The sequence below is a fragment of the Cimex lectularius genome, unplaced genomic scaffold, assembly GCF_000648675.2.
Source record: "Cimex lectularius strain Harlan isolate CLEC.00 unplaced genomic scaffold, Clec_2.1 scaffold29, whole genome shotgun sequence".
In the NCBI taxonomy this organism is placed as follows: Eukaryota; Metazoa; Arthropoda; class Insecta; order Hemiptera; family Cimicidae; genus Cimex; species Cimex lectularius.
The window spans coordinates 712,379-732,964 of NW_019392675.1; the positions used below are offsets into that span (position 1 = coordinate 712,379).

A 20,586-nucleotide genomic window follows, 5' to 3' on the forward strand; every position below is an offset into this window, starting at 1 on the left:
TCAACACGGTCAAAAAAATTTCATACATTGTGTAAAAATTTGACTATGATAAAATACTGTTTTTGTTATCATCATTAGCGACTTACAAACTAAGAGAATTAATTTCTATTATAAATTATCCTCAAATATGAACTAATGAAAAATCATCAAAGACATATTTGACAACATTTTTGCATTAAATAAAGATGGTTATTAAATATAAAGGCAGTTTTTATTTTATAAGAACAAACTAAATTTCCCTATTCCCTTCTATTTTACTCTTTAAATTATATCAAGAAATATCTTCTACCTAAAAAACTGACATAGTTTCCTAGGCATAACTAAAACAGAAAAACTCTTATTCGCCAAACGCAATCTCTGGTTATTATCAGAATTGAAGACAAATAATCACGTGATCTCATTAACACGAACCAAGAAACTGGTTTGGCCGTATAAAAACCTCACATGAAAACTGAACAAAAGATAAAAGACCATTCGCAAGTGCTGATATCAAAGAAACAAGAAAATAAAAGTACTATTTTATTTAAGTGAAATTAAATTAAACCTTGATTTATATAGATTGTTAAAGTACAACTTGACTATGATTTTTCGCGTTTTTATCGCAATTAAAATTGCAAATTATGTCTGAACTAAAATGGAAGTTGGCAAGGCACAGTTGAAAAGAAGTGGGAGAAAAACTTTTTTTGTCCTAATAAATCAGGTTTTTTTAAAATAAATAAACAGACAATCTTATCGCTAACTGAGAAATCACTGTTTTCAATATACACAACCTCACTAACAAATGGGATATTTTTTATTTACATAACAATTCCCAAAGGATAATTTTGTAAACAAATTAAATCCAAACAAAATCTGTATGTTTTCTTGCTTAACTTTTAAATTATTATGTATTTTATGTTAAAAATTAAACAAAATTGAATCATATTAAAGCCATTAATATTCATGTTATATAAAAAAGTAAAATAATTTGTCTAACAGAAGGGTTAACAGGTAGTTGGATGTCACGTAAGAGGGGTCAAACCACTTTACAATACGTTTTTCATATTATCTATTAAAAATGGGCTCTGCCAGGATTCAAACCCAGAACCACTAGCATGACAAATTCAAGTAGGACCTTCTTCACTACTTGCCCCCTACAAATCTATAAAATAATTTTGTTTTATCACTTTAATTTTCAAATTTTTGTTCATTCACCGTGTTTTACAAACACTGCCTACACAATTTGAAACATTATCTCATCTTGAATCAACCAATGACACTGATTTCAGTTCAGAAACAATAGTTAGTTTTTATCGGAGTTTGGTAATTATAATCACACTACTCATCACAGACCGAGTAATCATTTTCATAATGTAAAAACCCTGATAATAGCTATCACTTTGACCCTCATGCTTATCAAAACGTACACATTTTACCGATATTACTAACGACTGTTGTTTCGTTTCGTAAAGAAAACAAACAATTTTTATTTTCGACTAAACTATTTAAAATTACACTTATTTCATTCTAAAACTTTCTGTACAAGATCAGATTTTCCATTGTGTAGAGGAGATGGTAAGAAAAATTGGAAAGTGGTGTTATAAATCTTTCAAGCAAGGTTCAAGAAGTGTAAAGTAAACATTGGCTTGAAGCAATTGAGCCCTGTCTTCAAAAAGCACTCATCAAGTCAAACAAGGTACTTGTGTCAAGTATGCTCAGCCACTTACACAAGATAGAAAAAAAGGCCTGAAGGGAAATTTTACACAAGTTTGCCTCACAAGCTGAACCAGTTCCTTTATAATCCAAATGACAAAACTGTAGTTACAGCAATGAGGTTTTTTTAAGGCAATATGAATAGAATAGGCAGTGAATAGAAAGGGAAATTTGTTACAACACTTGGCCACACACTTTCAGACATAAAAAGCAAAAGCTTTCACCAATGGAAATAATCGACCTTCTCTGGCACCTAACCAACAACCTTAACCTTGCACCTTCAGACTATTTACGACTTGACTTTCGAAACTCCTCTAGGATTTACAATGTGCTTTTTCAACCATTAGTTCTTTAGTTTTAAACCTTTTAAATGCAGCCCTTAGGAGGCTACATAACATAATCATACAATATGCCTTTACACTGGCATTTTCTATTCTGCAAATATTCCAACATAAATTTAAAATCAATAATATCCCTGAATTGAAGTTCAACTAACTTGTGACATGAGGAGTCTGTGGGGCTTGTGCTTTAGCCTCAACTCTTTTTTTAACTGTATACAAAAAGGTGGATAAGACAGCTAAGATCATATTCCAACCCCCAGACCTGACCCCGTGATCCATCCTCAGACAAAAAAAAAAATGGACAAAAAAACAAATGGCAGCGTCAGTGGGTTGGATCGGCAAAGAAGCTTCTACTAATGAAAGAGCCCGATCGATAGTTGGCACTGAATTTTAGAAGAGGGATATTCTGATATTCATCTGATTAAGAGCAGTACTTACGAGGTTGACACATAAACATTTATTTCTGGGCTAATACCTACGTGTGTCTAGTAGAAAGGTTGCTATGTCACACTTAATTGGAGAGTTTCATTCATTGGTTCCATAAAGTGTGTAGGAACCCTATAAGAGAACTTGTTTTTAGTTCTCTTCCAATCAAAAATATTTGTTTACCTCAGTCACATTTCATTATATGGAAATAATTCAATCTTTACTAAGATGTCAATGTGTGATTTTCATGTTTTCGTTACGAATCTAAACTCAGTCGGAACGGTGCCCAAACGCCCAGAAACATTAATTAAGTCTGGGGCGATGGCAGTGTGAGATGATGATGTTCTACGAGCTTCAGGCCAATATGTGACAACATGAAACAGTTGGATTGTGGTTGTAAGGTTCTACCTCACCTCCCCTATTCTCCAGACCTCTCGCCTACCTACCACAATTTTTTTCAGTCCCCTGGACAACTTTTGCAACATAAAAATTTATTTATCAAAAGTTGTTAGAAAATACGTTTACAGAATTTGTTAATAATAAAGACTCAAAATTATCATCTTCAGAGATAGCAAAGTTGCCGTTGGGAGAAGTGAATTGAGACTTATGTAGGGTATTTTAATTTTTTTATGTTTAAAATGATTTATTTGTTTTTATTTTATAACCATTTTCCAGACAACCCAATTACACTATGCAAGAATTGCCAGCGGGCTGTGAGAACTCATAAGGTGGCTCTAGACATGCGCAATTCACCGAAAGCCGAGCAAAGGTGCCGAATCACGACTAGTGGTGCTCAGTTATTTGCCGACATATTCAGTGCTCAGCTAAGTGTCGGTTTCATTGTCACTTCATTCAGGACTGAAATCATCAATCAACACTGCTGTTTATTTTTCAATAATAAACGATTCCTAACTCGTATAGATGTATTAATGAGAGAAGATCAGAGTGTTGTTTCTGTCAGTTAGGAATGGATTGTCCCAACTTTAAAGTCTTTGAGTTCCTCGATCTGTACCGAGTTGAACCCATAATTTGAATCGTTTCTATTCTGCATCAAAACAAGGTTTTCAATGCTTAAAAATGTATCAAAAGTAAGATGGGGCAACTGTACTCTATGACTGATTTCTGACTGAGATTGTAGCAAACTTCACAAAACAGTAAGCTGCAGCAGTGACAGTTTTACTGTTGTCCATCATGACTGGAGTACATTGAGGACTCAAATGGCACATGACAAATACTTATTTGCTGTGTCCGCACAAATGTGGTGGTTGTATGAACCGCAAATGTATATACATAGGCACACTGTTCGACAAGACGAGCATCTCGAGACTTGGCTAATGCTCAGCAGCGGCATTAGGTGAATACCGCATGTCTGGAGTCACCTCTAGATTCAACTATACATGTGTGCATGTAAGGTACATTACATGTCCAGTCGAGCTTAAGGTGACTCCAGACATGCGGAATTCGCAGAATGCTGAGCAAAGGTTCGCCGAATCCAAGTGTGGACGGGTGCTCACTTAGTCGCCAAACAACGATACTTGGTGCTCGCCTTATTGTCGATTTTCTTGTCCGCTGCAAAGTGCATGAATATTCGTGAAGTAGCCAAACTCAAACCATCCGTACATTTGGCAATCTGTACTGCACCCAAATCAACTAATCAATCAATAGTTAATAATTACTTCTATTTGTTTTTCTATAATAAACGATCCTAAGTATTCCTCAATCTGTACCAAGCTGAACCAATAATTTGGAACGCATCTCTTCCGAATCACAAAAATTAGAACGAGGTTTTTGATGTGTGGAAACGGACTGAAAGTAAGATGAGGCAACAGCCACTACTCAAAACAGAACAGAAGCTGCAGCAATTACAGTTTCACTGTTGTCCATCACATGGCACATACAGCACATATTCGGTTTCCGCACAAATGGGGTGGTTGTAGGAACCGCGCATGTATGTATAGTATACACTGTATAAACAGGCACGTTATTTGGCAAATGCCAACACGAACATCTTGAGACTTGGAAAATAATCGGCATTTGGCAAATACCACATATTTGGAGCAACCTTTATATAAATCAGTGATCAGTAAAACTAATGATTGTAGCACCAAAACTACAGCTTGGAAGTCACACGTTACAAGTTGATTTCTAGCAGTGTTACATTCGATCGTCTAGCCGTGTTAAAACGCCGAACGGAATTGTATATTGTAATTTGGACAAGATTGGGAAAGAAAAAAAAATTAGCTTTTTGCGTCTTACCTGTCGTTTATTTTTGCCTTCATCCACTGTGGAAGTGAAATTGGCAGGGAACCGTCCGATGATGACATTTCCTTTGCACGCCGTCCAAAGACGTGGTGAGTATGGTGTGCTAAGGGCCGGGGTTCCGTGTGGTGTAGGGTCCGAGGTGAAACTAAGAATAAGCGCTAGACAGATTTCTACTCTGGGTAAAACAAAAAAAGAACATAATGAACTTTGGCCAAGAAAGAAACAAAGATAAACAATTGCATAACGGGTCTTGAGCGACCTTGCACAATGTCAACGTGCTCGTAAAATATCTTCGTCTGGTGCTCTCGCTCTGCGAAGAACGGGTGGCTGACAGTGCACTTCGATCTTTGCCTTCGACTTTTATGCTACAAAAAAAGAGTTAGACTTACTTTGTTTAAAAACATCGTATTTGTCATTAAACTACTTGATCCCATCGCGTTCGGAGAAACGTCCGCTTTCACACTGCCAATGTGCCAATTGGAAAGGCAAGATGGCAATTGGCAAGGTTGGGAATTACCAGGGCGAAGAGGATATTAAGAGACTGGCGGCAATCCTTGGTACTACATGCCACACGGATACGTCACAAATTCCGCGTTTTTTCAGTTTTTCTCCGCGTAAATAAATATTTTAAATTATTACATTTTAATTAAACATTGATCACAAACTGACTTATGACTTTACATCTCAAGTGATAATGCGAAAGCAATACATTTCGGCATTGATCGTTTTGCCAGGATTCAAGAAGTTGTAGTAAACCGGCTAAAACGAATCCCACCAAAAAGACACTACCAGATTTTTTTTTGATGAGTTGGGGCTTTAAAAAATATGGTGCTGTTTCTCCATTGTCATAACGTCTGATGTTTTCATAACGTCCACTTTTTATCACAAGTAACAACTCTATCCAGAAAAAGTTTGTTTCTATTTTGGCAACTTCATAAAGATAATTTTTTGATGGTCGTTTAATACATCAGAAAGCTTTCGAGCTTTTTCTTCTTTCCAATTACCTTAATGTGGTCAGCGACTTGTCAATTTGTTAACTGAAAAATTCTCCGGAACCGTTGTTTTGGGACTTTTTCGATAAAAGCTCGCAGACACATCATCTAGAAAAGAAATATTTCCACAACTTTCTTTGCCTTCAAAGCTAAAGTCTCCCCTCGATTTTTTTGAAACCATCTCTGAACGGTGCTCTCGCACTGCCATCGCCCCAGACTTTATTACAATTTCTGGCTGTTTGGGCACAGAGTTTAAACTCCTACAACAAAATTACGTGATTTATAAAATGCTACTGAGGTAAACAAACATTATTGTTTGGAAGAGGATTAAAAAATGTTGACATTCGTACAAAAGGATAATCTATCAAACGTAAACAGTTTGTTATATCGAGGGGTATTTGAAAGAAAACATGAAAACCTGCGTTATTTTCCGGAAAATCGAATATTTATATAGTGAAGGATTCTTTTTACAGTTAGTACATTTTTAGTACAGTTATCTTTTTTTTTATTATAAGAGAAATAATAACTGAAGGCAATAATGGAGATTACTAATGATTTCCTTTTTGAGTTACACCCTTTTCATGCTTTAACCAATATCATTGGGTTTGAATCATAACTGCATATTTTATTTTCTTGAATACTTAATTCCCCTATGTGAATATATATAGAATTTGTTCGTCTATTGGCCAGGGAGAAAAAGAGCGCCAAGATAAAAGATAGAAAGCGTTGCTTAGAGGTTGTTAAGTACCAGGGATCCATTTCTAAGACATCTATATCCAACCGCTAGCACTGCCTTTAAAATAAAGCAGAAAAAAATACAATATTGCTTGAAAAACTTCTTCGTGATAGGCAATTGTGGGGCTGAAAAATCAAAGGGGAAAATTTTTAATTTTTATTTTCGATTTTCCACCTGATTTATCGTAATCTGGCAATGGAGAAAATACAAGCGATCCGTTGGTGAAGGAGCGCTCTGCCGTCGGTTTAAAAAAAAAATGTGAAGTTGACGGTTGGTCCGAACTCGAATTCTCGTCAGTTTTCCTTTGCCCGGCTTTAATTGATAAAACGGCTTTTTTTTCAAAATTATCGTCGAGTTTCTCATCGGGGAAAAATGAAAAGGCCGCTTTTCGAGGGCCACTGTCGACCTACTGCTGCCGGGAAACTCGGCGAACGGTAGTTTCCGTTGAAATGTGATCTCCACCAACTTGTTGCCTTGCCTCCGTCCGCCGTCTTCTGCCCGAAAATGTCATTCGAAAATAGTTTCACGGTTGACAGTCTGACGAAAAAATTGAAGAACGAAGACCCGGCCCAATTCCAGACCCTGGTCCGAATGCACTTGTCCTTCGTCCTCGATCTCAACTCCGACGAGTGAGTACCAACGAGTTTTGCCATTATCCACTGACTAGAATAAAAAATTTAAAATATTTGTTAATAAAAAAACTTACTGTGTACGGAAAAATTTTGTTAAATGAGAACAGGACAAAATCGACATGTTAACACTCAATTTGGAGCTTTTAAGTATTCAAACTTATAATCAAATTATAATTGCGATAATTATTTCAAAAACAAAAAAGAGAAAATGTATAAATATCAATGATAATAATTAATGAAACAATGAACATTATATGCAACTACCATGCAGTGACTATTACTACAAAAGGTATAATTATTTCAATTTCCTGTACAGTCTGTGTCAATAGTGCTATTGTTTCTTTTTTTTTTTTAATTTTTATCTGTTATAACAGAAAACACATCAATACACTAATGTTCGCAGTGTAATGTTTGTATTACATGTTTATACAATTATTATAATTTCATTCATTTGATTTTAACTTAAAAATTAATACAAAATACTAACTTTATTGTTAAACAGATTGAACTATTTTTAACCACACACTTGAATTGAAAACTATTTCAATTTATATGATTTAGTGTTGAACTTTGTTAAAATTCAAGTAGAGCTTTTAAAGAATCAATCAATTTTCTTATGATAATAGTTATAATCATTATAAAAACAAAAGAATAGATAAAATTTATAAAAATCAGTGATAATAATGATACAATGAACATTATATGCAACTACCCTGCAGTGACTATTACTGTAAAAGGTACAATTATAATTTCCTGTACAGTCTGTGTCAATAGTGCTACTGTTTCCTTTTTTAAATTTTTATTTGTTTATAAATAGTTTCTTATTTAAAAGAAAACCCACCAATACACTAATGTTCGAGGTGTAATGTTTGTATTACATGTTTATACAATTATTACAATTTCATTCAGTTGACTTTAACTTAAAAATTAATACAAAATACTAACTTTATTATTAAACAGAGTGAACTAACACACTTTAAAACTATTTCAATTTATACGATTTAGTGTTGAACTTTGTTAACAGTCAAGTTAGAGCTTTTAAAGATTCAGGCAGTTTTCTTATGATAATTGATATAATCATTACAAAAACAAAAGTGTAGACAAAATGTATAAATATCAATGATAATAATTAATGATACAATGAACGTTATATGCAACTACCCTGCAGTGACTATTACTGCAATTTCCTGTACAGTCTGTGTCAATAGTGCTACTGTTTCCTTTTTTTGAATTTTTATTTGTTAAAAATATTTATTTATATAACAGAAAACACAACAATACACTAATGTTTGTATTACATGTTTATACAATTATTATAATTTCATTCAGTTGACTTTAATTTAAAAATTAGTACAAAATACAAACTTTATTATTAAACAGAGTGAACTAACACACTTTAAACCTATTTCAGTTTTACCTATTTCAAACGATTTAGTGTTGAACTTTGTTAACACTCAAGTTGGAGCTTTTAAGGATTCAATCGCTTTTCTTATGAATACCAATGATCCTAATTATTCAACGACTATATTATATAAAACTACCTTGCAAAATCCAGAGTAAAGTATAATTTAATTCATTGGACTTTAACTCAAAATTAGGTATAATAGAACTTGTATTATTAATGAACAAAAAAAGTTTAAATCTATCCCAATTTACAAGATTTAGTGTTAAACTTTGTTAACACTCAGTTTGGTGTTTTCATGACTTCACACACTTTTCTTAACATTAATACTATTATTACACCAGCTGTAAATACCAATGATGCTAATGGTACGATTACTGTACACTGAACATTATATGCACCCTGTAGTGGCTATCACTGCAAAAAATGCAGTTTTATGATTTCCTTTACCATGTATCAGTAGGGCTACTGTTTCCTTTCCTCTCTTTCTCTCTCTCTCTCTCTCTTTTTTTTTCTTTTTTTTTTCAATTCTTATTTGTTACAAATATTTACTTATATAACAGAAAGTGCATCAGTACAGAAATGCTTGATGTGTAATGTTTGTATTGCATGTTTATACAGTTATTATAATTTCATTCAGTTGTCTTCAATTTAACTTAAAATTTAATACAAAATATAACCTTTATTATTATTTTAAAAAAAAGTAGATACAATTTATAAATACAAACAATACTAATTATGCAATGACTATTGAATGAGCATTATATGTAATCAATTACTGCAAAAGGTGCAATAATGTATAATTAGGTGACCACGGTAGCTAAGTGGTCAGCATGATAGACTCTCGGCTCGTAGTTGATAGATATGAGTTCGATTCCCATCATCGCCCCCATCCCTTTTTTCAAGCAACCCTTCCCCCCAATTAGATATGATGAAATAATCAATGAAATGTACTCGGACTAATATACAAGCTTGTAAGGGCATTACGTAATAATAATATATAATTTCATTCATTGGACTTCAATTTAACTCAAAATTAGAACTTGCATTATTACCGAACTAAAAAGTTTAAATATATCTCAATTTACAAGATTTAGTTTGGTCAATTTGGTACTTTCAAGGACTCACACACTTTTCTTAAGATTGATATGATTATCACAAAAAGCATAGATGAGATCTATAAATACCAATGATGTTAATGATACAAATGACTATATATACAATTACTATACAATGAACATTATATGAAACTATCCTGCAAAGTGTGTTACTTCAAAAGGTATATTATTGTCATTTCATTCAATAGACCAACTTAAAATTAATAAATAAAATTAATCCATATATGCTTAGCAGTCATAATTGACCATACTAATTATTTCTCAAAATTATTTGTCATGATAGCTCAAGAGGTTGTAGATTCGAATCCCACTCATGACAATAAATTTTTCATCTCACCTAAGATAAAAAGAATAGTTAATTCAAATTTAATAAATATAAATTTTATTATTAAACAGAGTGAATAATATCTGAATTTAACACATTTAAAACCTTTTTCAATTTATAAGATTTCGTGTTAAACTTTGTTAATACTCAAGTTGGAGCTTTTAAGGATTCAGTTACTTTTCTTATGATTGGTTAATGATATGGTCATTAGATATAATTTATAAATACCAATTTTTGTAATGATACAATGACTATATAATGAACATTACTTCAAAAGGTACAGCTATAATTTCCCCTCCAGTCTGTATCAATAGTGCTACTATATTACAATTAATTAAGGTTTTTAGTTGAGATGAAAAAAAGTTAATGACACGAGCGGGATACGAACCCACGATCTTCGGCTAGATACGCCGCTGCTCTACCACTTGAGCTATCGTGACCTCGATCCGCTCGGACATCAACTTCTTATCTCAACCCCACTTTATGAGTTTTCCCTCCTTTTTGAACTGTTTGATTTTTCCTGTTACAATCATTTTTTCCTAATTGGGTTTCATCTTACAGGACTGATGGCCCTGCTGGAAAAGGAAAGCCATGGCCTTTGAAATGGAGTTTTGTACCGTTTTCAAAAAAAATCAGAGGTCCATCTAAAGGGGCTGTCGAAGGTGTCCCTCTTACTAAACACGTGATAAATCAGATTTATCAATTAATTGAATTTCTTACCAAAGAAGAAAGTAAGTTTGAACACTTTTTGTTTTTGTTTTGTAAATCACAATTTGAAAATGTTATGTAGAATTATAATGTACATTTATCAGATTCAATTTATTGACTTAGATTTTCTTTTTATACTTTTACTTTTGTTGTTAATATTTGTTTGTATTTATTCACTTTTATTTCAGATGTATCGCAAGAGGGGATTTTCCGTAGAAGTGGCAAGATGACAAGACAGCAGGAGTTGAAATCGCTCCTTACCCAAGGTGCTAAATTCAACTTAGAAGATGGAAGTTTTTCTGTACACGATGTCGCTACAGTTTTAAAAGGTTTCTTGGCTGAGCTTCCAGAGCCCTTGTTAACTGAAGCTTATTACCCGGCTTATTGTCAAATAGCAGGTAGAAAAATGGCCATTCTCTTCCCTTTCAAATGGGAAAGGAAGTTGAAACATAAAACTTCCTCTATTGACAATGCTGGCATTTAAATAAAAATATATATTTTAGATCTTTACCAGAACAAAAACTTCTCCGAAATTAAGCTGTCAAGATCCCTCCAGTTATTATTTATGCTACTACCAAATGAAAATAGAAGAATTTTAAAGGCCATTCTTAAACTGCTTTTTGTTACCGCTAGCCATGTTGGCACGAATAGAATGTCTGCTGAAAACTTGGCAACGCTGTTTACACCTCACCTACTGTGTCCTAGAAAGGTTGGTATAAATTAACTTAGCCATTTAATTATTATTTGTAATTTTTTTTATAATTAAATTAGTTGACCCCTGAAGTGTTTCATACCACTGCGCAAAACCTCTCTTGCATTGTTGTTTTCATGATAAAAGAAGGTCTGAAGGTTTTTGACGTACCTCAATCGTTGGCGACTGACGTTAAGGCTTATTGGGATAGTAAAAATTGTAATCTGGTAAGTTGATAAAGTTTCTCAGAGAATGTTTGTTTTACATTTGATTGGATCATTAATCATTACTTTACAGCTGGAAAAAAGTATAAGTGAAGGCCCCACGGCAAAAACGGTTTTCACATTTGTCGATCGTGAAAGAACGGCAAAGGAGAACAACGTAAATCCAACGGAAACCGCTTTAGCACAACTTTATGCACACATTCAGGGTTTACCAGAATCCAGTAAGAAAAAGAAACTTATTAAGCAATTCAACAAAGAAAATGGCCAGGGAACACCTAGAACAAAGAGTCTGGGTGATTCAATTAAGGTATTATTTATTTATTTTCTTTAAAATTTGCTTATTGTTAACAGATTTGTGGATCTTCAATTTTTGGGCTTATTGTTCATCATAGATTCATTTGTTCAATAAACAATTTCAAATTGCTTATATTCTAGCAATCATGAATTATTAATTATGCTTCCTATTGGTGGAGTTTAAATATTGTTTTATCTATTTATAACTTTAAATTTTTGGTTAAAAAAAAATCGTTTTACATCCAGTGTTGGTGTGAAATTTTATTTTAACTCCTAGCAACCCTGAAGAACTTGAGTTATATGTCAAAATGCATTGGAAACAAATAAAAGGCCCTTTTGTGCAGTGCCCAGATTACTGAAATACTCTTATTGGTATGCACTTGCTGGTACTTCTAGTTCATTAGAAATACATTTCACAACTGCTGAGCGATATCCGTGTAATAATCCAGCAAATGCATATTCGGAAAGTGTATTCAGAATAGGGGTTACTGCTGCTAAAATTGAGCAAGGTGTGATTCTCAAAGACATTCAACAGCAATGATGGCAAAATTTGAAGCGGATGAATGGATAGTCACATTTGATGTCTTTCCACACACGGTTTTCCCATCTAGAATGAATGTATTTATTAGTGTAAGTGTTTGAATGAATGGGTGGGTTTTTGGTGGAATATAGAGTACCCCGTAGATACACCAGACTAAGTTAGTTATTTTATTGCCCTAAATGAATGTATTTATTAGCATGATAGATTGAGTGAGTGTGTGTTTGTGGCAGAATACTCTACAGACGCACCAAATTAGTCTAGTTTTTTAGGTTAATAGTGTTTATAGTGAAACGGGGAGAGACTGGTGGATTATCAAATATCCTAGTAACTCCCAAAATTTTATCCATACTGTGAGAAAGTATTTATTAGAGCGAATGTTTATGAATTTGTAGATGGTCTGTAGCGGAATATACAGTACTCCACCAGCCTTGGTTAGAGTTTTAAGTATATATTTTTAGAGTGGTTGTGGATGAGATAAAAAATTCCGGTGCTTCCCAAATTTTTAATTGAACATATAGTAGGAAGTTTCTAGTTAGTGTAAATGTATTTATTAGATTACAATTAATTAAGGTTTTTAGTTGAGATGAAAAAAAGTTAATGGCACGAGCGGGATTCGAGCCCACGATCTTCGGCTAGATACGCCGCTGCTCTACCACTTGAGCTATCGTAACCTCGATCCACTTGGGCACCAACTTCTCAACAAAATCTCAACTCCACCTTTTGAATTTTCCTTCCTTTTTGCCATTTTTCAAATATTGTGTAATCGGAGTGTCCAATTNGTCGTGGGTTAGAATCCCGCTCGTGCCATTAACTTTTTTTCATCTCAACTAAAAACCTTAATTAATTGTAATGTATTAATTGGTCAAGCGGACCATGAAATTAGTGAATTTAATGTATTTATTAGCATGAATGATGGCACGAGCTCGGCAGAATGTCTTGAGGCCGCAATATATGAATGTACATTAAGTACATGAGTAGTAGAACCTTTTCACCGTGGGTTGTAGGGCGAGTTAAGAATGATAGGGTTAAAAAAAAATCTAGGCAGACTTAGTGGTCCATGGGGGACCGGGTGGTTATTGTGTCAGACTTAGTTTGTAGACCTTGATATTTTTTATTCATCCCTCTTTCCCCCCCCCCAAAAAAAAAAAAATCATCAACATATATTTCAAGAGGCATGGCTAATGTTTTAAACGCTGATATTTAAAAAAAAGCTGATCTTGGCAATTTTCTGAGGTTAACATTTTTACACCCAAACCCAGATGTAAAAATAAATAGTTTTATATAATTGAAAATAAGAATTTTCAAGTGAAATCAAGTGTTAATAATAATCCATTATTAGATTACAATTAATTAAGGTTTTTAGTTGAGATAAAAAAGTCAATGGCACGAGCGGGATTCGAACCCACGATGTTCGGCTAGATACGCTGCTGCTCTACCACTTGAGCTATCGTGACCTCGATCCACTCGGACACTAACTTCCCATCCTAACCCCACCTTTTGAATATTCCCTCCTTTTTGCCATTTTTCAATAATAATCCATTATATTTTGTAGTCCGATTGACCAATAACTTTTTTCAATTAGTTAATCTTTATGTAAGGTATTGGTTGAGATAAAATTAATAATAATAATAATAATAATGCTTATTTAGCAACAAATAAAGAAATTTATACAAAACAAAGTACATAAACATTATACAGTAACATTATGCCTTATAAATATAAATATTTACATAACTTTCATATATTTTTAGAAACATATTTTCTGCAAAAATCAGAGTGCTAAGCTCAAATATTTGGCAGAATTTGCCAGTCTGAAGAATGGAGTTTGTTCCAGTGATGAACAATTAAATGTAAGTAATATAAACGTCGTTTTGGACTGACTGAGTGTTACCCTTCACTGTTACTCCTTTGCTACTGAATTTGCCAGTGCATGGTTTAACATTTCTGCTCAAATTTACTAACTGCATTAACCGACAGAGCCCGGAAAAGAAGAACCAGCCCAGAACTCCCCTTTCGTACAAACTCCGACTCAACCTCGGTAGCTGCGGTGAGGAAAAGCAAAAACGCTCGCCCAGTTATGGCGAAGAGAGCAGTGAAAACACTCCGACAACGCCGCCTTGTGAAGGTAAAGTTAGTGATGGTGAAATCTTTTATACACCAGCCGCTCCGACGAGGGCGTGTCGGACGCCCTCGGATTCCCTGCTTACAAGCACCCCTGCTGTTGGCCTCACAACGCCTGTCGCCCCACCTGATGATATGTCTCCTATCACAATGTCGGCCCAAAGGATGCCTAAAGCGATGCAGGTAAGAGACGAGTGGCGAATGCTCAGGCGATGGGAGCATGACCTGCACAATGACAACAGAAACCTTTTTCACTTGTCATGTCAATTTTGTTTTGCATGGTAAAACAGACACACTCTTGTCAGTTTAGTGTAGTTTTTTCATGACTTTTTCATTCTAGTGATATATTTTGCATGTAGTGAGTTATTTTAAGTTTTAAAGTTCCAAAAACTAGGTTTCCTTGTAAATTATAGTGTAATATGTTTAGTTTGATATATTACTGAATTTTTATATGCAGTAGAGACCAAAATATGAGATTCCTGATATTGTTTACTTTTTTTTGTTTGTTTAATCTCTGTATGATTCACTTAAATTAAACTACCCTCATTTATTTGGGGGATATTGCGACTTCAGTTAGGGCTGGTTCAAACAAAAAAAAAGGAGAGAGGAGAAAGTTGAATAGCTAGCTGGGTTAAGTGGTTTGTTGCCTTAGTGCAATTGCAATCAGACCTCTTTAGGGGCTTTCCAGGCTTGCAGATAGTTTACCTCGGTGATACAGATGAAGTAAATCACCTGTGCGGCTGTCCCTTTCAAGCACTTCTTAAATAATGAAACTTTTGGACTTATGTCAAGTCCTCGTTCAGGTGTATAAGTGCTGTGTATGTTTCCCTGAAAGACGACCAACTGATCAGGTCACCATCAAAGGCAGCCGCAAACTCGGCAGTCTAAGTTGAACAGAATGTGCTGCAGACTGAGTAGTTTGCTGGTGAAACGAACTCTTATATTTCTTTATTGACAAGGTCAAGGCTTCATAGTACTGTGTCTGGACGATCGACTTCAGGGTGGACAATTTGTCGCACCATATCTTGACTGTCCTCATTAATAAAAAAATTGAGTTTGAAAAGAATCGGGTGGGCGGCATACTCTCATTGATCTTGACCTTCATACATTCTATTTCTAAGTTCCGATCTCCTGAGGTTTTCAGCATGGTTTGACCCCCATTAGATTAAATATTTAAAAAAAAAGTAGAAGAAAATATTGAAAGGCTTACTTTAAAAAAAAAAAAATAAATAAATAAATAAAAGGTCAATGACTTGTGTTGTTTGGGGTGAAGCAGCCCATAGACGATCAATATTATTGTACAATATAGATTACACAATAATTTGACGCTTGCCCCTTAAAGTTCAATAATATTGTACAAAATTTTATTTGTGCATTGAACTTGAATAGTTTGAAGGCGATATTGAAGTTTGTGCAATATTTTTTTACTACTTGTACTTCACAGCCTGACTGATATTGCACAATAATGCCAACATATTCTGCAATATTTTTCAGGTTGTACAATATATTTAAAACTTTTCGTCAATCATGCAACGTATTGCACAAACTTTCAATATCGTCTACACACGATCAATTAAATTGCACAACCCAAAATATTGTGCAATAATATTGGTCTATGGGCCGCTTAACTCAGGCATTTAGCAGCAAAGGTGCGGGCAGTGACAAGTCAGTCAGTAGGGTTGGCCAAGGCTCGAACAGGAAAAAAAAATCTTGTCAGCATGCCTGTTATTGGTGAGTTCATTCTTGTTCTCAACAGGCCAATAGCCGTGGCTCGGCTAGAAGCGTATGGCCGTAACAGGGGAAACTACAGATTCTTCATCATAATCCTATAATCATCATCATATCATCTTTTTTGTAAACTAATGACAAAAGGCTTTAAAAATTGAAAGTTATCTTAATTACAATAGTTTATTGATAATTTTCCATTAGAGGAACAATTAGAATAAAAAATATAGATATACAATTTTATAATATAAAATACTAGTAATTAGAATAAGTTAATACTATAAAAAAAAAGTGTGATAGACAATTAATAACTTTATGATCTTCTTCAATGTTTTATTCAATTAATTAAGGTTTTAAGTTGAGATAAAAAAGTCAATGGCACGAGCGGGATTCAAACCCACGACCTTCAGTTAAATACGCCGCTGCTTTACCACTTGAGCTATCATGACTTCGATCCACCACACCAACTCCCCATCTCAACTCCACCTTTTGAAATTTTCCTCCTTTTTGCCACTTTGTATCTAAGTCCGCTGTTCCCAATCTTGGAAGAAACAGGGTTGTTAGGGGGTCCATTCTGATCCCTTGATCCAGGATGGCTTTGGTTGCACATAAGGAGGAAAATCAGACACATCTTTTCACTTTCTCTCTTGTTGGACATGCTTGAACTCGACTTGTTTGCCAGCATTGCTCTCCTTATTACCAGTGCTCATATCTCTGCTACATTTTCCCAATTTAATTTTTTTTTAAATTTAGAAATCTATTAAAACAAAAACAACCCTAGTTCTTTGTATAAATAATTTTGGTCCCGGCTTGGGCTGCCTTCTATTAAATGGCTTTCCTCTCCTATCTCCTGGGCTCCTGGGTTAGCATGATACCTTTCATTGCTGGGGGGGGGGGTAAATATTTAACCCATTTTTTTGTAATCAATGGAAAGTAAAAATAAAAACAACTAATGATTCTATAAACATGACTTACATGTTACTTGCAAACGATTTTTTCTTTTGTGGAATTCTCATACCTTGCACCACTCTCTCAAATGCCTTTCTGGTCATTTCTCAAATGTGGAGGACCAATTCAGAATTAAGTCTGAACTAAAATTTCTTTCTGTCAGAGAAAAGGTCAAAATCAAAGAGAAAATTAGTACACATACAATAAACTTACAAAACCCATTCCAGAGTGGTTAAGTGGTTAATAAAGTTGAACTGCATTTATTTTTTAGAAGTACTTGAAAAATAATAGTCAAGAATGCAAGAGTATCAATAGAATTTTTAAAAGTGTAGTAACGTATATTTTGTAGATATTTTATCTAGTTTCTTTTTAGATGTTTTTTTATCTAGTTTCTTTTTAGATGTTTAAATGGAGCTAGATGTTGGGGAAATTTTACAAAATATAAAGCTGGGTCCACGCCTATAAAGATTTTTGCCAAATGCTTTCACCACAAATATTTTTGGCTCAAATTGAAAAATATTTTCATACAAATATTTACGCAGTGATCAAGTTGTGGGTTGTTTTTGGAATTACTTTAATCTATAGCCGTTATGTTCAGTAAGCAAGAGCCACCTTCTTATCGTCTTTCTCTGTACAGATCCTTGATCCAGTAGCGCTGTTTTTTCTTTGTTTTTTTTTTTCCCATTTTATAATACCACATAGTACAATAAAATCTACTCACTTTGTTTGAAAAACATTTCGAACCACACAACTCTGGGCTTATTAATTAACTTCACAACTCTCACTAAAGTACTGAATGTAAGCAGACTGGCGGACAATGATTTGTATGCAGAAACGTCCACATCAAGCGCCTTTATGCAGAGCAAATCCTTTGATGTTAGTAAAAAAACTGACTAGATCTCGGAGCAAGTGTGTCGAATGTGGGTTAAATTATTGAATTCTTGTGTGCGTTGTCAAGTCCACATCCACAGAAATTACCACACATGCACAAAAATTTATCCTTTCTTTTTTTCCCTTGAGGGTATTTCAACTATGAGGTAATGTGAACCCTCGGGGGTAGTGTTTAAAAAAAATTCTGTAAGTATGTTGGGTTCGAATGCAGGGCCGCTGGATTTGAACCTGTTACTTTACAGTGTCAACGCCTAAACCGTTGTGGCCATTGACCCCCCACCCCAACGCAAATTTTTATATCTGTGAACCCAGCTTTAGATAAGACTGTTAAATAAAAATTTAAATAAGAGGAAAATAATCTTTTAGTAATTTTTTTTTTCTCCCCAGGAAGCGATGATAACTCCACGGAGTCGAAAACCAGTTGTAGCCCTCTCAGGCTCGAACTTGTGCCACATCAACCATTCGGGCTGGACGACAAAAAACTTGTCATGGGATCGCCGACCGGAGACGGTGGAAGTCTCAAAGACAGCCCTGGTATGTTTTACATTTAAGACAAACTTATTATTTGTTGAAATCGTCAAGAATGAGGTAGTTTAGAAAAACACCTTTTTCATTTTTTTCCAACATTTCGACCTTTATTTGAGTCATCTTCAGGGCATAAAGTACGGTGCTTGCTATTCTTGTGGTGTCATATTGCTTTTGTGTGAAAGTGTTGTGAATACGACCAATATGACCACAAGAATAGCACCACACTTTATGCCCTGAAGATGACTTAAATAAAGGTCGAAACGTCATGAAAAAAAGTGAAAAGGTGTTCTAAACTACTATTCAATTAATTAAGGTTTTTAAGTTGAAATAAAAAAGTCAGTGTCACGAGCGGGATTCGAACCCACGACCTTCGGCTTGATACGCCGCTCTCTACCACTTGAGCTATCGTGACCTCGATCCACTCGGGCATTAACCTCCCATCTCAACCCCACCTTTGAATTTTCCCTCCTTTTGGCCATTTTTCAAATGTCGTGCTATCGATTTGATTCTCGGCGACCAATGAAATGGCCAAGGAGAGCTTTAGTGAAGTATACTTCATTTTAAATCATTAAATTCATATTTTTTGTGGTCCACTTGACCAATTAATACAATTCAATTAATTAAGGTTTTTAAGTTGAGATAAAAAAGTCAGTGTCAATTAATTAATTTGAATTTAAGTTCTAAACTACCTCATTCTTGATTGCTCCTCACGACTAACAAATTATGAAACAAGTCACTAAGAAATACACATTAATTAATTATGTTATTGCATATTATTTTATTTTTTAAGACAAATTTGAGTGGGGAGCAAGAACCGGAGGAGTCTTTGACCTCCCCGTTTCGGGATTACCTGTTCAGCCGCAGTGTCCTGACAGCCAGTCCAGTGGATCTGAGTTTCTCATCGAGGACAGGAGATTTCGACCCGTCGTCTTCAGGCGACGTGGGAGGAGAAGAAGAGAAGGCCCTGTCAGAGTCCCTCCTGTTCTTCCTGGACGGAGGGAGCCCACCATCCTCGACAACGAGTTCTGGATCCCGCCACAAGAGAGATCGGTCTGAAGATGACCAAGAACAGGTTGGTTTTTTTTTATCTCAACATCAAACTGCTGCATAATAATTAAAACCAAATCAAAATCTCTCCTATTTAGCGCTTTTTGAGTTTCTTAAGTATAAAGAATTCAAAGTTCATACAAGTGAAATTGAATTTTTGTTTTAGGGAAGTGGTAAAAGATCAGAGTTGGATTCAAGTAGTGAAAATGATGCTACTTCTCAGAACTTTGTCCCAGAAACGTCTCTTTGATTTCTTACGGCTCATTGTAACGTGTACAAATCACATGTAGTGTGATAAAAGCTTTAAAATCAAAAATCTCTTTCTAGCATTTTATTTTATTTTATTATTTTTTTGGCAAATTTAAAAATTTAAAATTCATGTGCCAAAAACTGAACATATACTTGTAACGGTTTCTGTGTGCTCAACTGATCGAAACATATTTTTCAATATATAAATAAAAATAAAAAAATAAATCATGATTTCTGTAGGTAATACATGTTTCAATGAGGTGTTTGCACATATTGAACTGTACATTTATTATTATTGTTCTCGGTGCTCAGAAAGTGTAGAATGATATATAAGAAAAACATTGCAGTATTTGATCTTGACAAAAGTATTTTTCTGTATTCCAAGTAAATATATCTATATTTATTTATAGCAACTAGTCAATACTAAATCTATTAAAAACCTGTTTTTAAGCCTTCCGTTATTGAAAATTGGTATCCCACACTTTGAATTATGTTGTGTGGTTACAAGTTGTTGGTGACTTCTTAGACTAACATCAAAGTAAAAATTCTTTTATGACTTGTTTTTATGTAAATATATGCAAATAATTTTGTATAAGATAAAAAATATAAAATAGTTTTACATATTAATAAATGATTTATTTTCTCCTCGTTTCCTCAGTCCATACTAAGCAATAAATTGATTAGGAATATGAA

General features: G+C 34.3%; 2 protein-coding genes across 5 annotated transcripts in view; one reads left to right on the forward strand and one right to left on the reverse strand.

Moving 5' to 3' along the window:
• LOC106661876 overlaps nucleotides 1-5,246 on the reverse strand; it is a 30,655-nt gene extending 25,409 nt beyond the window's left edge. Inside the window, exons 1-3 of one of the 3 annotated variants that reach the window (XM_014385603.2) lie at nucleotides 5,146-5,246; nucleotides 4,981-5,086; nucleotides 4,716-4,891 (exon numbers count right to left, since the gene is read on the reverse strand). In XM_014385603.2, coding sequence (XP_014241089.1) covers nucleotides 4,716-4,783 — 68 coding nt within the window. In that variant the 5' untranslated portion in view covers nucleotides 4,784-4,891; nucleotides 4,981-5,086; nucleotides 5,146-5,246. Of the gene's footprint in view, nucleotides 1-4,715; nucleotides 4,897-4,980; nucleotides 5,087-5,110 lie in introns of all 3 variants that reach the window. The other 2 variants (XM_014385602.2, XM_014385601.2) reach the window with 2 other exon arrangements.
• A 1,377-nt stretch (nucleotides 5,247-6,623) lies between these two features.
• On the forward strand, nucleotides 6,624-20,476 carry LOC106661661 (rho GTPase-activating protein 19-like). Of its 2 annotated transcripts, XM_024225446.1 has the most exons (11): nucleotides 6,626-7,078; nucleotides 10,488-10,657; nucleotides 10,823-11,032; nucleotides 11,138-11,343; nucleotides 11,406-11,552; nucleotides 11,623-11,856; nucleotides 14,136-14,234; nucleotides 14,362-14,509; nucleotides 18,457-18,603; nucleotides 19,388-19,669; nucleotides 19,811-19,953. In XM_024225446.1, exons 1-10 carry the CDS (start codon nucleotides 6,954-6,956, stop codon nucleotides 19,651-19,653), a joined length of 1,752 nt encoding a protein of 583 aa, XP_024081214.1. In that variant the 5' UTR covers nucleotides 6,626-6,953; the 3' UTR covers nucleotides 19,654-19,669; nucleotides 19,811-19,953. The 2 variants fall into 2 exon arrangements, with proteins under 2 accessions (XP_024081215.1, XP_024081214.1); XM_024225447.1 differs by lacking the exon at nucleotides 14,362-14,509 and having other exon boundaries at nucleotides 6,624-7,078; nucleotides 19,811-20,476.
• Nucleotides 20,477-20,586: the final 110 nt, after the last annotated feature.

Excerpts from the sequence above, each read along its gene's own strand:
- LOC106661661 (XM_024225446.1), top strand. The coding sequence starts at position 6,954 with ATGTCATTCGAAAATAGTTTCACGGTTGACAGTCTGACGAAAAAATTG. Across the intron at positions 10,658-10,822 it reads ATTTCTTACCAAAGAAGAAA|ATGTATCGCAAGAGGGGATT; the intron begins GTAAGTTTGAAC and ends CTTTTATTTCAG. Across the intron at positions 11,033-11,137 it reads GGCTTATTGTCAAATAGCAG|ATCTTTACCAGAACAAAAAC; the intron begins GTAGAAAAATGG and ends TATATATTTTAG.